Below are 17,166 nucleotides of genomic sequence, written 5' to 3' on the forward strand. Positions count from 1 at the left end.
CCTCCCAAATTGATCTACAGTATCAACACAATCTCTATCAAAATCCTAGCTGGACTTTTTGTGAAAATTGACAGAGAATCCTAAAATCCATACGGAAATGCACAGATCCAGAATAATCAAAATAATTTTGAAAAAGAAAAAGGTAAGAGGACTTGTATTTCCCAACTTGAAAACTTACTACAAAGCTATAGTCATCAAGACAGCGTGAGCCTGGCATGAGGATTCACGTATAGATCAATGGAACAGAGCTGAGAGTCCAGAAATAAACCCTTACACTCATGGTCAATTAAGTTTCGATAAAGCTATCAAGGCAATTCAGTGAGGAAGGGACAGTCTTTTCAATAAATGGTGTTGGGACAGCTGGATGTCCACATGCAAAAACATGAATTTATAAACCTCACACCATAAACAAAACTTAACTCAAAATGCAAGACAGACCTACATATAAGAGCTGAAACTATAAAACTCTTAAAAGAAAAATAGGAATAAATCTTCTGATCTTAAGCTAGGTAATGATTTATTAGAAATGTCACCAACGATACAAGCAATTTAAAAAAAATGATAAACTAGACTTCATCAAAATTAAACACTTTTGTGCTTCAAAGACACCATTAAGAAAGTGAAAGCGTGGGCCACACATTAGGAGGAAATATCTGCAAATCATATATCTGATGAGAAACTTGTATCTAGTTATATAATTCTTGTAACTCAATAATAAGGTTAAATAGTTCAATTTTAAAAACAGACCAAGGATTTGAATACACATTTTACCAAAGAAGATAAATAAATGTCCACTAAGCACACGAAAAAATGGTCAACATCAGCAGTCTTAGGGAAATGCCAACCAAAACCACGAGACACCATTTTGTATCCACTAGTACGGCTATAATTTTAAAAAGACAATAAAAGTGTTGGAAAAAAGATAAGGAGAAACTGGAACCCTTATACATACATTGCTGGTGGGAAAGAAAAATGATGTAGCCACTTTGGCAGTTTCTTAAAACAAATTTACCATATAGTCCAGGCAGTCCACACGCCTACTTATATACCCAAGGGAAATAAAAACATACATCCGCACAGAGATTTGGACATAAATATTCATAGGCAACATTAACCATAATAGCTAAAAAGTGAAAATAACCCAACTTGCGAATGGACAAACAAAACGTGTCAGGTCCACACAATGGCATACTACCTGGGAAAAAAATGAATGAAAGTACTCACTCATTCTGCAATGTGGATAAAACTAAAAAAATATTATACTAAGCAAAAGACGTCAGACACAAAGACTGAATAATGTGATTCTATCTATGTGAATTGTGTAAAAAGGCAAATCTATACAGAGAAAAACTAAATGAGTAGGTTGGACAGGGATGGAAACGGAGTGATGCAAATGAGCACAAGAGATCTTTTTCAGGTGATGAAAATGCTCTAAAATTGGACTGTGGTGATGGCTGTACAATGCTGTAAATTTACTAAATCACTGAATTATAGACTGTGATATAAAATGATTATATCTTATGGTATATAAATCATACTTCAGAAAAGCTATTACGAAAAAACTATCATTTTTTGAGTTCTGGTATACTACCAAAGAATAATATCAACCTCTATCTGAAAATTATTTTAAAATACTCCACATTTATCTATTTGTACTCCTATGTGAGCTGGATTTTCTTCCTAGATGTAACCTGAACTATATTAAAACAGATACCAGCTGTCTTCTATTAAGCTCAACAGTAGGGCTTCCTAGGTGGCGCAGTGGTTAAGAATCCGCCTGCCAATGCAGAGGTCACGGGTTCGATCCCAGCTCCAGGAAGACCCCACATGCCGCGGAGCAACTAAGCCCGTGTGCCAAAAAAAAAAAAAAAAAAAAAAAAAAAGCTCAACAGAAAAGACTTTTGTAAAAATGTAATAAATAGTAACCCCTTTCTCATTAAATTTTTTTTTTTAATTTTGCAAAATATAGGGTCTTTTTTGTTTTTCGTTTTTGTTTTGGCTGTGCTGTGCTGTGTAGCATGCAGGATGTCTTAGTTCCCTGCCTAGGGACTGAACCTATGCCCTCTGCATTGGGAGCACAGAGCCTTAACCACTGGACCTCCAGGAAGTCCCACAGGAAATATAGTTTTCGTAAAAAGTATTTATGTTAATATGTAATGGGTTTATTATTTTTAAATGAATTAATAAATATTTAAAATTTTCCTCAGTTATACTTTCTAATATGGTAAGTATTGATATGTATAACCCACATAAACAAAAGCTCTTGGGGTCTTCAATAAATTTTCAGAGTATAAGGAGATCCTGAAACCAAAACTTTTGAGAACTACTTCTCTACAACCAAGCCTTTTTAGCCTCTAACCTGGAATGTCCCAGAAGCACCTTTGCCAGTTATTTGTTCTAACTGGCCTCTCTCTACTGCTCTCTGCAGAGCATTCTTCAACAGCTGAGGCCTGCAGAGAAAACAGAAAATAGCGATAAATACATCAATAAAGGAAAGATGTGATAAAAAACAGAACCAGGGTTATTCTAAAGAACTAAAGTTCTGATTCCTATTATATGTGTAGTACTTTGTTAAAATGGACAATAAAGTAATAAATTGTTGGCACCCTTAATAAGTGGTATTCTTTTTTCTTCAAGCAAAGACGCTAAATCATTACCTGTACATGCAGAACCATATACCACACAGAACCAACTTCCAACTTGCCAGGGCACTCCAAAAACCCCTTTATTACCATCAGACTACAACAGCAACCAAACTTTGTAATCAAGCAAAGAACAGATATCTCTAAATCCCATCTAGTTCTGACAGCAAAATTCCTAGATTTTTAAAAAGTATATACATTAACAAAAAGTCATTTTTTGCAAACCAGTATCTACAGTCAGCCTAATAAAATACAATTCCCTGAGAAAGAAAATAGGTTGTTCTTAACATAGTATCTCTGCCTTAAGAGAGTTGTATTAAAAACAAAAAAACAAAAAAAACTAGGTCATCAAAACCAAATGGCAGGGGGACTTTCCGGGTGGGTCAGTGGTTAAGAATCTGCCTGCTGACTCAAGGAACACAGGTTCAAGCCCTGCTCCAGGAGGATCCCATATGCTGCAGAGCAACTAAGCCTGTGTGCCACAACTACTGAGGCTTGCACTCTAGAGCCTGTGCTCCACAAGAAGACAGGCCATGACAATGAGAAGCCTGTGTACTGCAATGAAGAATAGCCCCAGTTCACCACAAAGAAAAACCCTGCGGGCAGCAATGAAGACTAAATGCAGCCAAATAAATAAATAAATAAAAGCTACTAAACAATAAACTTAAAAAAAAAAAAACAAAAACACCCAAATGGCAGGCGAGAAGAAATTGAATATCATTAAAAACATAAGAACAAAGTGTTGAAGCAAAAGCTGCTTTGTCAAGAGGCAATGGTCTGAACGGTGGACTTCTCAGGTGCAGAGAGAAATCGATCAAGTTGACTTAAGGCTTAAATTAAAGGGGTCTGTGGTATGGAACAGACAAAATGGAAAGCTATATACCCAGGCCAACAATAGGACATCTGAAGAAAGGGTTAATCGCAAGCCAAAAGTTTAGAGGTGTGTTTTTCCACACCTCCCCAGAATTAATAGAATAGCACCCAAGAAGCAGAAAGTCATGAGACTTTCTTGAAACTGATTACTTGATAAGTTGTTAAGTTGAAAAGATCAACAATTTGGCAGCTCACTGAGGGGCAAAACGATGAGGGTCAAACTACTACCATTTGAAGTACTTTATCAAGCTTTGATTCTTTTGTTTGGAGAAGAAATTCTGAATCTTTTATCTAACCACTAAGCATTACAGCCTGAGGTGACACCAGAGTTATTGATTACATTATCCATATGCTTGGGGAAGAAGGGTGGAGGGGATCCCACGTTCTAACAGGGTGCTAAAGAGTAGAAACCATACTATCCAATCTTGTACATCGTGAGACTCCAAATGAAGAAACTCCCTTCCTGCCAGATCGCAATCAAAGTGTTTCTAAGCCAGAGCTATTCCATTCAGGACAAATACTATTTATGCCATAACCCAAAACACACTCAAAGTCACTCATTCCATGAGTATTTACTGAGTATTTATTATGGTTATGTGGGAATAAACACATCTAGTCACTAAACTCAAGGAATTTAAGAGCTGATGAATACGTAATAATTATGGTAGAGGAAGATAAGGGTCAGGGTTGAAGTATGTGCACAGAGCTTTGGGGACACAACTGAAGGAATGATTTAACTGTCAAACAATTTTTCTATTAGTTGCTCTGTAAGTCAGATTCCAAAAGAGGATCACATGTCTTAAACACTGAAACCCTAGTCTTGTATCAAACAACTAATCTAAGAAGAATCTTTTTTTTTTGGGGGGGGGGGGGGGGGGGCCGTGCTGCGAGGCTTATAGGATCCTAGTTCCTCGACCAGGGCATCGAACCCAGGCCCTTGGCAGTGAAAGCTTGGAGTCCTAACTACTGCACTGCCAGGGAATTCCCGAAGAACCTTCTTAACCAAGGTTCACATGCTTCAGGAATGAGTTATCAGTTACATCGGTTCCCTTAACATTTTTGTTTTCTCAGCAATACCAATCATTACCTGAGCATACACCTCATCCTGGGCCTTTAGAAATCTCAGAGTTCTATCACTCACTCCTACCTTTAGGCAAAACCACACTTACCAAGTACTTCAAAGCTCCTCAGATTGGCCCTCTCTCTCTCATCTCTGTCATAACTGTAGCACAAGCCACCATCGCCTCCCTTCTGGGCGCTGCGCAGCTTTCTGTTTCCATAGTGCACACACCACTATTAGGTCAACAAGCCTATAAAGGCCTCCTTTAACATGTTACTCAATTAACTGATCAGGTGTCAGGTCTTAATGCCTCAACTCAGCTTCAAAGCCTTCCTTGGCCTGGTCCCACCCCTGTTAGTCCACATCCAGTCAGACACAGGCTTCTTTCCATTCCCCAACAAGAATGCCAACTCCTGCCTCTGAAATTTTCTATGAAGCTCCTTTAAGAATGCCTTCCCCACTCTAGCATCCCATCTAAATTCTACACATTCTTTTAGCCCCATCTCAATGGGATGGGACCCAACTGGATCCTCATCTTGACTGGATGGGGCCCAAGCAAGCCCCATTTTTTTTAACTCACTGATAACTCCCAGGCATAACTCCCTTTTCTGAAAAATTCTGTAGTCTGTATCACATCATTGTGTACTTATGATGGTGCTAAGTGCTGCTGTAAATGTTTTACATGTGTGGAATAAACAAGAAAATACAACCACCCCCCAAAATAGGTACTACTACTGTCCATACTTTACTGAAGGGGAAAAGTTAAGTGACAAAAACCAAGAAGTTATAATAGAAAAATGAAATGAAGTTTTGCTTTCACTGGTGAATAGCCAGGTAACCCAGGGTAAGATTTTTATCAGTGAAATTGAGGTAGACATATTTTTAAGTCTATTTTGAGAATTACAGAACAATACAAACAACAGTATTTTTAAAAGCCCTATACAATTTTATATAAATTTATTATAACAAATTTATAACACCAAGTTTTTACATTTGTTATAACAAGTTTCTGTTTTTAAAAACGGGATGATTAGACCAGTTTAATTAGAAAGCAGGGAATATTGAGTGATTGCTGGTGGCTATATTTTTCAACTGTGGAGAAAGTCAGTCTGCACTGAGAGAGAAAGATGAAAGCAATGCACAAAACAAATGGAAAGTAAGGGAGGGAGAGATTCCGAGCGGCAGGAATTTAAATAAGAGAGTTACATCAGTCTGTTGGAAATGCAAATTAAAAAAGATCAAGAGACTCCTGAAATTACTTGAGTTTAAACTGTCAAGAAATTAAGGGGTCTGCAAAGAAATTAATATGTTTAGAGAAAAGTATAGGGCATAAAACTGAACCTTGGGCTATGCTCATATTTTGGCATGTGTAGAAGGAAAAATCAGAGATTATGACGAAGTGACACTGCACACACGGATTAGATATGAAAATCTGGTTTCTAATGCCATATGACAGGATTACCTCTGAAAGCACCTTCTTAGAAGCCAACCAAAAGCCTATATAAAGCCAACATACCCTGTTTTTCTCAAGGGTTGCAAGAAATCAGTTATCAAATAAAGGAGGTTACTTGCACGTTATATAAAAACACTGTCTTTAACCATTAGAATCACATTTAGTATGATGTGATGCTTATACCATGAGAACTAAGTTGGCATTGAGGCTGACTAATGATACTAACATTAGTTGAGTTCTTATTATGTTCCAGGCACTGTTCTTTTTTTTTTAATATTTATTCATTTATCTGGGTGCACCAGGTCTTCGTTGAGGCACATGGGATCCTGAGTTACGGCATACAGGCTCTTAGTGTGGCATGCAGCATTGAGTTCCCCGACCAGGGATTGAACCTGGGCCGCCTACACTGGGAGGGTGGAGTCTTAACCACTGGACCACTGGAAAGTCTCAGTTCTGTTCTAAGTGCTTAACATGTACCAAGGTTCCTAACAAGCCTATGAGTTATACACTGTTTACCAATGAGGAAACCAAGATACAGTGATAACTTATTCAGAGATATAAAGCTAGAAAATAAGACTCAGGATTTAAACATAAGGGGTCTGGTTCCAGAGTCTGTGCTTTTAACCACAATGCTCTACAGCCTCCAGGATATGGTAGCAGAAATTCACGTCTCATCTCACGTGCTCCAGGACAAAAGTTCCTTGAGTGAAATGGCCAGGTGAAGTGCCCATATTAGTTCACTCACTCAACTAATATTTACTGAGCGTGTACTGTGTGCTAGGCTTGGGGAAGAAGGATGTGAACAATGTAAAAACCCTGTCCTTCAGGAATCTGACAGTTTAATGGGGTAAACAGGTAGTTTAAAAAAAAAAAGGCAAATAAAATACATATGTTAGAACATGATGAGTGCTATGGAGAAAAATAAGACAGAGAAGTAGAATTCTGCACACTGGGAGAGGAGAGAAAGGTTGCAAATGTGAGTGGTCCTATCAACTAAAAGCAATGTGTGGACCATGTTTGGATACTGACTTGAAAAAAACCAACCATAAAATGTCATTTTGGAGACAACTGAGGACATCTGAACATGGCCTGGGTACTGGATAATGTTAAGGAATTATTAATTTAGTTAAGAATTATGTTAGTATGATGGTTATGTTCTCTCTACATTTACGTATGTTTGAAAATTTACAAAACAAAATCTTAAAAAATAGTAAGGTAATCAAGACAAATGTGGGGATGATATTAGAGTAAAAAGTTAAAGGAAGTGAAAGAGTGAGCAAAGTGGATTATGGGGGAAAAGCACCCGGGCAAAGGGAACAGCAAGTGTGAAGTCTCTGAGGTCAGTAAGGGAGAGAAGAGTAGTAGGAGATTAGGTCGGAGATGCAGTGCAAGTGTAGTGTCTTGTAGGTTGTTTTAAAGACTCTCACTTTAAACTTTTTAACTGTGAGGTGGTTGGGAAGCCACTGGGAGGTTTGAGTAGCAAGGTGATATGATCTAACTCACATTTTTAAAAAGTCTCACTCTCACTGCTATGTGAACAGACTGAAAGGGAGGGAGCATGGGAGAAGCAAGAGATTATTGCTCTAAACAGGTGAGAGAAGATGGTGGCTTGGAAAAGAGTGGTAATAGTGAAGATAATGAAAAGAAGTCTGTTTATGGACATACTTTAAAGACAAAACCAGGGACTTCCCTGGTGGCTCAGTGGTTAAGAATCTGCCTGCCAATGCAGGAGATACGGGTTTGAGCCCTGGTCCAGGAAGATCCCACATGCCGCGGAGTAACTAAGCCCGTGTGCCACAACTACTGAAGCCTGCGAGCCTAGAGCCTGTGCTCCTGCAACAAGAGAAGCCACCGCAACGAGAAGCCCACACACTGCAATGAAGAGTAGCCCCCATTCGCCGCAACTAGAGAAAGCCCACATGCAGCAATGAAGACCCAATGCAGCTAAATAAATTTATTAAGAAAATAATTAAATAAAATAAAGACAAAACCAAAGTAATTATTTATAGATTACATTTAGGTGTGGGATAAAGAGACCAGCACAAACCCAAGGTTTCTGGCACAAACCCAAGGTTTTTGGCTTCAGCAACTGGAAAGATGTTATTGCCATTAACTGAGATGGAGGAGGTATAGGAAGTACAGGGCCTGTTTGGGACATGTGAAATCTGACATACAAATGGTGATGTCAAATAGGTATCTGTATATATAAATGTGGAGTTAGGACAGAGGTATGGGCCAGATTTGTATATCTGTATACTAGTATTGTATAGGTGCTATTTAAAGCTTTGAGAATGGAAAGAAATACCAAGTGGATGTGGATAGAAAAGCCAAGAGGCCCAAGGTCTAACCCTGGGGCACTCGAATACTAAAGAGTCAGGAGACAGGAAATCAGGAATCCTCAGGAGACTGAGAAAGAATGGGTAGTGAAGGTGGAGGGAAATCAGAAAGGTGTGGTGTTCTGAAAGGCAAGTGAAGAGAGTGTTTCAAGCAGGTGGGAGCCATCCACTGTGTCAAATGCTGGCAGAGAGAGCAGCGAGTAAGTTAAGGACTATGAACTGACTACTGTAATTTGCAATGTGGAGGCCCTCAGTGACACCGACAGGAAGAAGTACTTCAGGTAAAATGGTGGGGACAAAGTGTTACAAAGGTGGGTTTAAGAGAAAGTAGGAGGGAAATTACAGACAGCAAGTACAGACAACTCATACTTCAAAACTACCTGTCTTGTTCTTTTGTTTGGCCAAATGTTTCATGTTAAATGTATGTATGACAGGACTCTGCTACAGTCAGTGGCAGAGAAAAACCAAAGTAAAGGAAAAAAGAGCTTCAAAGGAAGAAGTCACTATTTAATAAGGCAATAAGAAAAGGTCTTCAGGTTCATCAGCATCTATGGGCTGACGATCACCTATTATTGGGCAAATTTTGTTTCAACATAAAATGACACCAGGAGATGTTCCCAAAGACATGGAGCAAAGTTACACTGCTATCAACAGCCTGTCTCATGTAAGTAAAGTAGAACCGAAAGGAAAGAAAAAAGCTGCGGGAGGATATGGTCTCCAGTCACCGAAAACAGTAAAAAGAGAGAAAAGTGAGATGTGTTTCCATCTTTAAATGTGTCATACAATGCACACTGGACCCAAAGTTGTATCTGTGGCTCATAATCAGGGTATAAGAAGCACGAAAAAAATCAGGATATTAATTTCCAGTTTTCTGCTTCTATGATTCCCCTTTCTTTGGCGCTTTCACTAACTTGCCACTCTGAAGACCACTGAGTGCTTTCCTGAAAATGTGGCTCCTGGGCTGAAACCCCAGCAATTCTAATTGTATGCCTCAGTAATCCAAAGTAAATACTAGTACTAAGCTATATCAGGACAATGTGCATCCAATACAGAAATCATCTGTAGGAAGGACTCTGGATTAAACACAATTTCCCAAAAGTCAATATAACAAAGATCTTACACAAATACATTCAAAACACAAACTCTGTGAATTACAAATTTAAACAATTAATGTATCTACATGAATCCAGAAGCACACGTGATAATCTAAAGAATCAGTCTAGATGTTTTTAAGTGGCAATTATTTTATAAATGAATTACTATCACAATTACCTCATAATTTTACATTAAATGTTTAAATGATGACGATATTATGCTATTTCTATGTAGAAGTGCTACAGAAGCTTGAATTTTCCTATGTTCTCAGTTATAACTCTAAATAAAAAATGAGCTAGCAACCACCTCATTCCCATTAGGATGGCTACTATCAAAAAACAAACAAACGGGCCTCCTAGGTGGCACAGTGGTTAAGAATCCGCCTGCCAATGCAGGGGACACGGGTTTGATCCCTGCTCCAGGAAGATCCCGCATGCTGCAGAGCAGCTAAGCCTGTGCACCACAACTGTTGAGCTTGCGCTTTAGAGCCCGTGAGCCACAACTACTGAGCCCATGTGCTGCAACTACTGAAGCCCACGCGCCGAGAGCCCGTGCTCCGCAACAAGAGAAGCCACAGCAATGAGGAGGCCGCGTACCACAACGAAGAGTAGCCCCCACTCACCACAACTAAAGAAAGCCCGTGCACAGCAAAAAAAAAAAGACCCAACACAACCAATAAAATAAATAAATTTATAGGAAAAAAAAAAGTTGAGAGCAAAAAGAGAGTTAAAAACAAACAAACAAACAAAAAAAACCACCAGAAAATATGTGTTGGTGAGGATACGGAGAAATTAGAACCTCTGTGCCCTGATGGTGGGAACGTAATATGGTACAGTCACTGTGGAAAACGGTGTGGTGGTTCTTCACATAGTTAAAGACAGAATTATCATATCATCCAGAAATTCTACTTCTGGGTATTTAAAAACAGGATCTCAAAGAGATATTAGTACATGAATGTTCACAGCACCATTATTTTCACAACAGCTAAAACATGAAAGCAACCTAAGTGTCCAATGACAGACGAATGGACAGACAAAATTTAGTATATATATACAATGGAATATTATTCAGCCTTAAAAAGAAAGGAAATTCTCTGTCACATGCAACAACATGGATGAACTTTAAGGACATTATGCTACGTGAAATAAGCCAGTCACAAAAATACTGTATGATACTACTTATATGAAGTACGTACCTAGCGTAGTCAAAAATCGTAGAGACAGAAAGTAGAATGGTGGTTGCCAGGGACTGGGGGACAAGGGGGAACAGGGAGTTCTTGTTTAATGGGTAGGGAGTTATAGTTTCACATGATGAAAAGAGTTCTGGAGATAGATGGTGGCGATGGTAGCATATTATGAAAGTATTTAATATCACTAAACACTGTTACCATTAAAAACGGTTAAGAAGGTAAATATATTTATGTGTATTTTATCACAATAAAAAATCAGAAAAAATTTAAACAATAAACAGCAGAGAGAACATAGTTTAACACTGAATATTCTAGCAGCTGACATCATGAAAAGAGTTACTCTATCAGAGTCTTACGAAAGTCAACATGTGGTTTGAGTTTCAAAAAGAAACTACATATGGAGATAAGAAAAGGAAAATATAATGGGACAAAAAATAAAACCCACAAAAAACAGTTTTATTCTTAGCTCAGCTAAAAGTAATCCTTACTGAATATTTAATCTTTCTCCTTTCTCATGAAAAAGAGGCTAAGGAAGTACACAGACATCTGTGTTTCAAAGTCCAGGCCTCTGGCTCATACCTGATGTCCACTCTAAGTTTAGGGTAATACTGAGACACATATTTCCTGATGAGACTGTAGGAAGCTTCTTTAGGTTCACAAAGTCGAGTAAAGGCCAGTGGGAGGATATCCTCCAATTTTACTTGTGGTTCTGGATCCACTGCAGAGCTCCTGTTCTGAAATGTAATACCAAAAATTATCATCACTACAGGATACAGAGCTTTCTGTTCTAATGCTTCTACATTTAACTCAAGGGCTTTCCCAAGCTGACTGCCAAATCAACTAACCAAAAGAAAACTACCCCATTTTAGCACATTCATATAAATCATACCACAGTGGTATAATGTCACTTGCGTGGCAATTTCTTTGAGATAAAAATTTCAAACTGGGAGAGTTAAAAATACATATAAAAATGAAAAGGTATGAAAGGTAGTAATTCATTCTTAACCTTTAATAACGAATGAAAAGCACCAGACAGCACAGTACAAGAGTTCATTTTGAAAGTTCTTTGAAAGCCTTATAAAGAAGGTACAAAAATCTCTAGTGCTGTGACACTGGAGATACAGAAGAAAAGTCATGACTTCAATTACTGACACAGAGGAAACACTACATATTTCACTTTATTATTGTATACTTTTCGTAAATGAAATTATATGTCTGGGGGAGAGGGAGTGTTAGTACCTACAAAAAAGAAAAACTGGCTTGAGGTATACTTCTAGGGTCTAATACTGGGTAAAAATGTATTTGTATGCCCCTTCTAGTTTAAGGTATTTCACAGAAGAGCAGTATAACTCGTACAGCTGCCTGTCGTTCAATACAGGGCAGGTAAGCACATGGGCTCCAGGGCTGGGGCGCCTGGAGTCGCACACTGTCCACCTACCCTCCGGCTGAGCAATGATGAGCGAATGAACTATAACACCCCCCTGGCCTCTGCAGCAAGGCTGCCCCTGGCACAGTGCGCAGCATGAACACTCAGTAAACACTGTACTCTTAGCAGTAGTAACAGCATTACAGTGCTCGGTCAAACTGGTACAGAGGTCTTACCTTTCTGTTTCTGGATTTCTGAGGAGTTTTTCTTGATTTCTGGACCACAATAAAACTCCCGGAAGCACCTTTTCCTTTTACCTAAAGTAAATTAACTTTAGTTGCAATAACCAATATTTTCATTTTAAATTATTCTGGTACTCATATTGATAACTTTATACTAAACTAAGCGAATTACAGGGCGTGGTGACTCACTAACTAATGTAAAGTGCTGCTGAACTCTTCAGAGAAAGAACGGGACGAGTCAAAAGTTCTGGGATCAAATCCTAGTTACGGGACCATTTAGTTATTCAATACTGGACGACCTTGGAAACCCTCTGAGCTTTTGTTTCTTATCTACAAAATCGGTGATAAAAGGTTAAACAGTATACTACAAGCTCCGCCCCCCCCCCCCCCCCCCCCCAACCGCCAAAAGGCCCATGGAAGGAAGGGACACAATCTTTTGGGGAAAATGAGAAAACCTCTATCTTGAAAGGAGGATAGCCCCTTGGCAAAAGTTCAGAGCCTAGTAATCTTGGGCCACAATACTTTCTACAGTTTGCCCACTACAGATTATTACTGCATACACGGAAAGGTGATCTAGTAATTTTAGACATTGCACATGATGGTATGTGTAAGTCTTACAATATATTTCCACTGCTTACAAAGCACTGTCATAGAACTTCACACTAACCTGAGTCCTTCACACCTTAGCTTTACCTACACTGCTGTGAATTCAGCAATCAAATGGAAATGCTTTCAGCCTATCAACTTGAAGAATCAAACTGAGGGTCAGCCTATGAGGCAAAATAGGTCTCAAACTATATTTTCATAAAGAAAAACACAAAGCCAGCTAATGAACTGTGCTGAGGTACACTGTGATACTAAATATACTGGTTAGATACCTTTTTTTTTAAATAAATTGATTTATTTTATTTATTTATTGGCTGCATTGGGTCTTCTTTGCTGCACAAGGGCCTTCTCTAGTTGCTGCGAGCGGGGGCTACTCTTCATTGTGGTGCACAGGCTCCTCACTGTAGTGGCTTCTCTTGCTGTGGAACATGGGCCCTAGGAGTGTGGGCTTCAATAGTTGCGGCACATGGGCTCCATAGTTTTGGCTAACGGGCTCCAGAGCACAGGCTCAATAGTTGTGGCACACGGGCTTAGCTGCTCTGTGGCATGTGGAGTCTTCCCAGAGCAGGGCTCGAACCCGTGTGTCCTGCATTGGCAGGTGGATTCTCAACCACTGCGCCACCTAGGAAGTCCCTGGTTAGATACCTTTTAAGCAATGATTACTTTAAAGGCCATTTAAATATCAGTTTTACAATATTTTGAGAAAGGTAGAATGTAACCTCCATAGCAGGAATCTGTTTTACTCAGAGATGGGCCCCCAAGCACCTGGCACATAGGAGACACTCAATAATATATCTGTGGAATTAAGTACTTGTTGAAAGTTCCTAAGAGAAGTTTAAATGCCTGAGTGGCACAGAATTCTATATTAATCAAATCATGCAGAAAAGTATGGAAAAAAGGCAACAGGACTTTGGGAATGCGGTGAACTAGATCCTTAGAACGATCTCTGATACTACCATGGGACCTTGGTAGTTACACTTCATCCCTCTGGACCTCAGAAGAGTGTTAAGACAAGAAAGTTCATTCTAGCTTTACATTTTTATGATCTTAAGCAATTTTGTCTTTAAGTTGCAATATAGCTGATTTACATTATATTAATTTCAGGTGTAAAATACAGTGACTCAAAACTTTTATAGATTATACTCCATTTAAAATTATTACAAAATATTGGCTATATTCACTGTGTTGTACAAAATATTTTCATAACTCTAAGTAATGTTTTGCTGTACATGCAAACATGGATTTATGCCTGAAATCAATATTGGTTACAGTATTATTCTCAATTTACTCAGGTTTACCTGATGCTCTCAAAAGCTTTAAGTTTTAGATACTAATAAATTAAGGTGAACCAATTTACAAAGCTAATTTATAATGATAACTAGTCTAGCCACAGAAGTTACGCTTTAAAACTAACAAACCCAAGACAAGAACAATTATTTTTTTCTGCTGTTGCAATAACAGGATTCCTCAACCCCACTCCTCATTTTCAGCACTACCTCATCTCAAGCACAAGCAGCGCCCCCTCCTCCAATCCAATTACAAGTGCAGGCAGGTAGAAGAATTTTACCCTCATATTGCTTCTGTTCTCCAGAATAGTTATCTTATTAAAGGTAACTGGCACCAGAGTTTGAAACCTAGTCTCAGGTAACAAAACTAGGTTAAGCTGAAGCCTTTCATCATCATGTTAACTTATTTTAACTAACAAACTCACAAAGCACAAAAAGCCTAAATGTTACTAAATGTGGATTTACAGCTAATAAATGTTGAAATGATCTTATTACAAACAACCGTTTAATACCTGTTTGATAACACCTCTATTTAATTCTCTTTTCAGTGCTTGTTTAAGGAGGTAGCCCCTTCTCTCCAGCTCCAGAGAAGGGTACTTATGGATGATATATTTTCGAATAGCAACCACGGATGCACCACTCTTCTGGAAGCATGCCTAGGAAACAGATTGATCAAATCATACACATTAATTTAAACTAGCTGTTTTTCACGTATTTTCTGACACATATGTTTTCAAAATAAACTATTTTAGAAGTGAACTTGACAATGGATGACAAAAATGGCAGGAAAGAATGAACAGTATTTCAAGTAACTTCAGTTCATCATGGCTGTGGAGAAATACAGAATTAACAATATTTCTGCAACAATTTTAAATTGTTCAAGACAGCTAAAGAGAAGATACAACATGTGATCAACATTCTGTGTGTTAATGAAGAAGCTCTTTCCATTCTAATTCTGTTCTGTATTTAGAAGACATCTTTAGCATTAAAGTGAGGAAAGCAGGACATTTCAATTGCTTTTAGGTTCACAAATCTGGCCCATTTTATGGAATGAATTTTGGCACACTAGAACCAATATTTCTCTGCAGGCTTTGTGTGAATGCCAGCAGATAATATAAGCAAAGATAATCTGAATAAATGGCATAAAACTGGGTTTACAGATGCAAAGCCTTAAGGGGAATTTTGGATAACAATGAGAGCACTTGATTGTAATTTAAAGCGCCCTCCTCTTCCTTTTCCATCCTATTTATCTATATTCCGTTTGACTGATGCCCATGGAAAACTCAAGCAGGTCATTCTGTCACAAAGGCAGTGATCTTGTTTCAAATGCTTTACATTTTGAAGCACACGAGCAGCATCTATTATCTAAAGAGCTAGTCCATCACTTCTGTGTAGCCATTGTCTATAAACTGACCATAGGATTTACTCATTGTCATTGGATAAAGACTTGGTTGAATGTTATTTTATACACTGACAATAAAGAAAAATAAGCACAGACAGATGGACCAGAAAAGACTGTACGACACAAAACAAGTTAATATGGATTGTGTTAACATGAATCACCTACTTCAAGTAAATATCTCGGACCTATTGCAACCTATTGAAATTTACTCCTGATCTTATAAGAAAACACAAAGTAAAGAAAATTAAGCAGAAAAGAACACTAATGCTACAACAATCCCTTGCTCCACCAAACTGAATAAGATGAAAATAGGTACCAGGATTCCTTTTTGATTCAGAAAATGGTATCAGTGGTCTGAAATCATGATTTGTTACACTGCATGGAATACACGTGAGATATATACATATATTTCATTTGTACAAATATGCACAATCACATTCAAACTATTTTTTAGTCCTAATTATACTGTTTAAATTTTTTGGTTTACAATTTTAAAATTTTAGTCCCTTCTCCACCCTCACTGCAACCCTGCTCCTCTAAACCTAGGCTGAGAGGTCACAAAGTGAAAATCCTTGAAGAAAGGCTACACAAAGAAAAGAGATCTCACTATAATCAAGCTATCTAAACCAGGAAAGTTTTCTTAATGAGTTGAGAGTCGTCTTGAAGGAGTATAGGGAGAGGTCTGAAGGCAAACTTTTTCCAGTTTGTCAGTGCAATCTTCTCAACTTCTAAGAATGAACACCAGGCTCCTCTTTCCTATGTAAACCACCCTTGGTTAAAATGACCTCTAGCCTTCTCTTCCCAATTCTGACTCAGATCCTAGCAACAAGGCCCCTGAAATAACAGTGTCTATGGCTTCTATTTTAACTCCTTTTGTCATCTGACCACGTGAAATAAACACTGCAAAATTAGCCAGAAAAATTTACACACAAAAAGGCAAGGTCAGATTAGAAGATACCCTTAAAACAGGAAAACAGTATCTGATGATCACACAAGCTAATGAAAGTCAATGAATTACAGAAAAGTTATAAAGCTATGGAAGGAGGATAGTTTTTGCAAGTATTTTGGAATGACTAGATGACGAAGCACAGTAAAGTTTCTAAAGGAGTTTCCTATATATAGTTTAGGTGTGAAAGATAACCAACTATTAACACTAGACATAAGCTCTGAAAAAGAACCTGAAGGTAGTATACTTTTTTAAAATAAAAATTTTCTCAATGCTATTCAGTTACCCTTAGTAACAATTAGATTTCATAAGGGCAAGGACTCTGTCTTATTCTATGCTATATCACTAGCAGGATGGCCTGATACAGAGAAGCTAATCCTTAATTGTTTGTTGAATGAATTAACAACGTTCAGCCTTCAAATAAAAACTATACTCAAAATAAACGAAGTTTAAAAAAAAATAACCTAAAGTTAAAAATACTTGCTCTAGTAAATCTGAGTTTTTAAAAAAATTAACAGTGCTCACCAAATGTGATAATATTATAAAAACATGAACTTAGCAATGGCTTTCTTCTACTTAAATCTCTTTTAGGAAGCAGAGCACAATTTCTGATGTCTGCACAGGAGTATGCCATTTTCAAATACGCAAGAGACAAACAGAATAAATCTAA

At 38.0% G+C, this 17,166-nt stretch overlaps 1 protein-coding gene across 9 annotated transcripts in view; it reads right to left on the bottom strand.

The window, feature by feature from the left end:
• HP1BP3 (heterochromatin protein 1 binding protein 3) overlaps nucleotides 1-17,166 on the bottom strand; it is a 34,822-nt gene that overhangs the window by 7,657 nt on the left and 9,999 nt on the right. For all 9 annotated transcript variants that reach the window (XM_057698617.1, XM_057698593.1, XM_057698574.1 and 6 more), the window contains 4 exons: nucleotides 14,661-14,804; nucleotides 12,251-12,331; nucleotides 11,228-11,382; nucleotides 2,360-2,450 (listed from right to left, as the gene is read on the bottom strand). In XM_057698617.1, coding sequence (XP_057554600.1) covers nucleotides 2,360-2,450; nucleotides 11,228-11,382; nucleotides 12,251-12,331; nucleotides 14,661-14,804 — 471 coding nt within the window. The remainder of the gene's footprint in view (nucleotides 1-2,359; nucleotides 2,451-11,227; nucleotides 11,383-12,250; nucleotides 12,332-14,660; nucleotides 14,805-17,166) is intronic.

Source organism: Hippopotamus amphibius, chromosome 1 (assembly GCF_030028045.1).
Source record: "Hippopotamus amphibius kiboko isolate mHipAmp2 chromosome 1, mHipAmp2.hap2, whole genome shotgun sequence".
NCBI lineage: Eukaryota > Metazoa > Chordata > Mammalia > Artiodactyla > Hippopotamidae > Hippopotamus > Hippopotamus amphibius.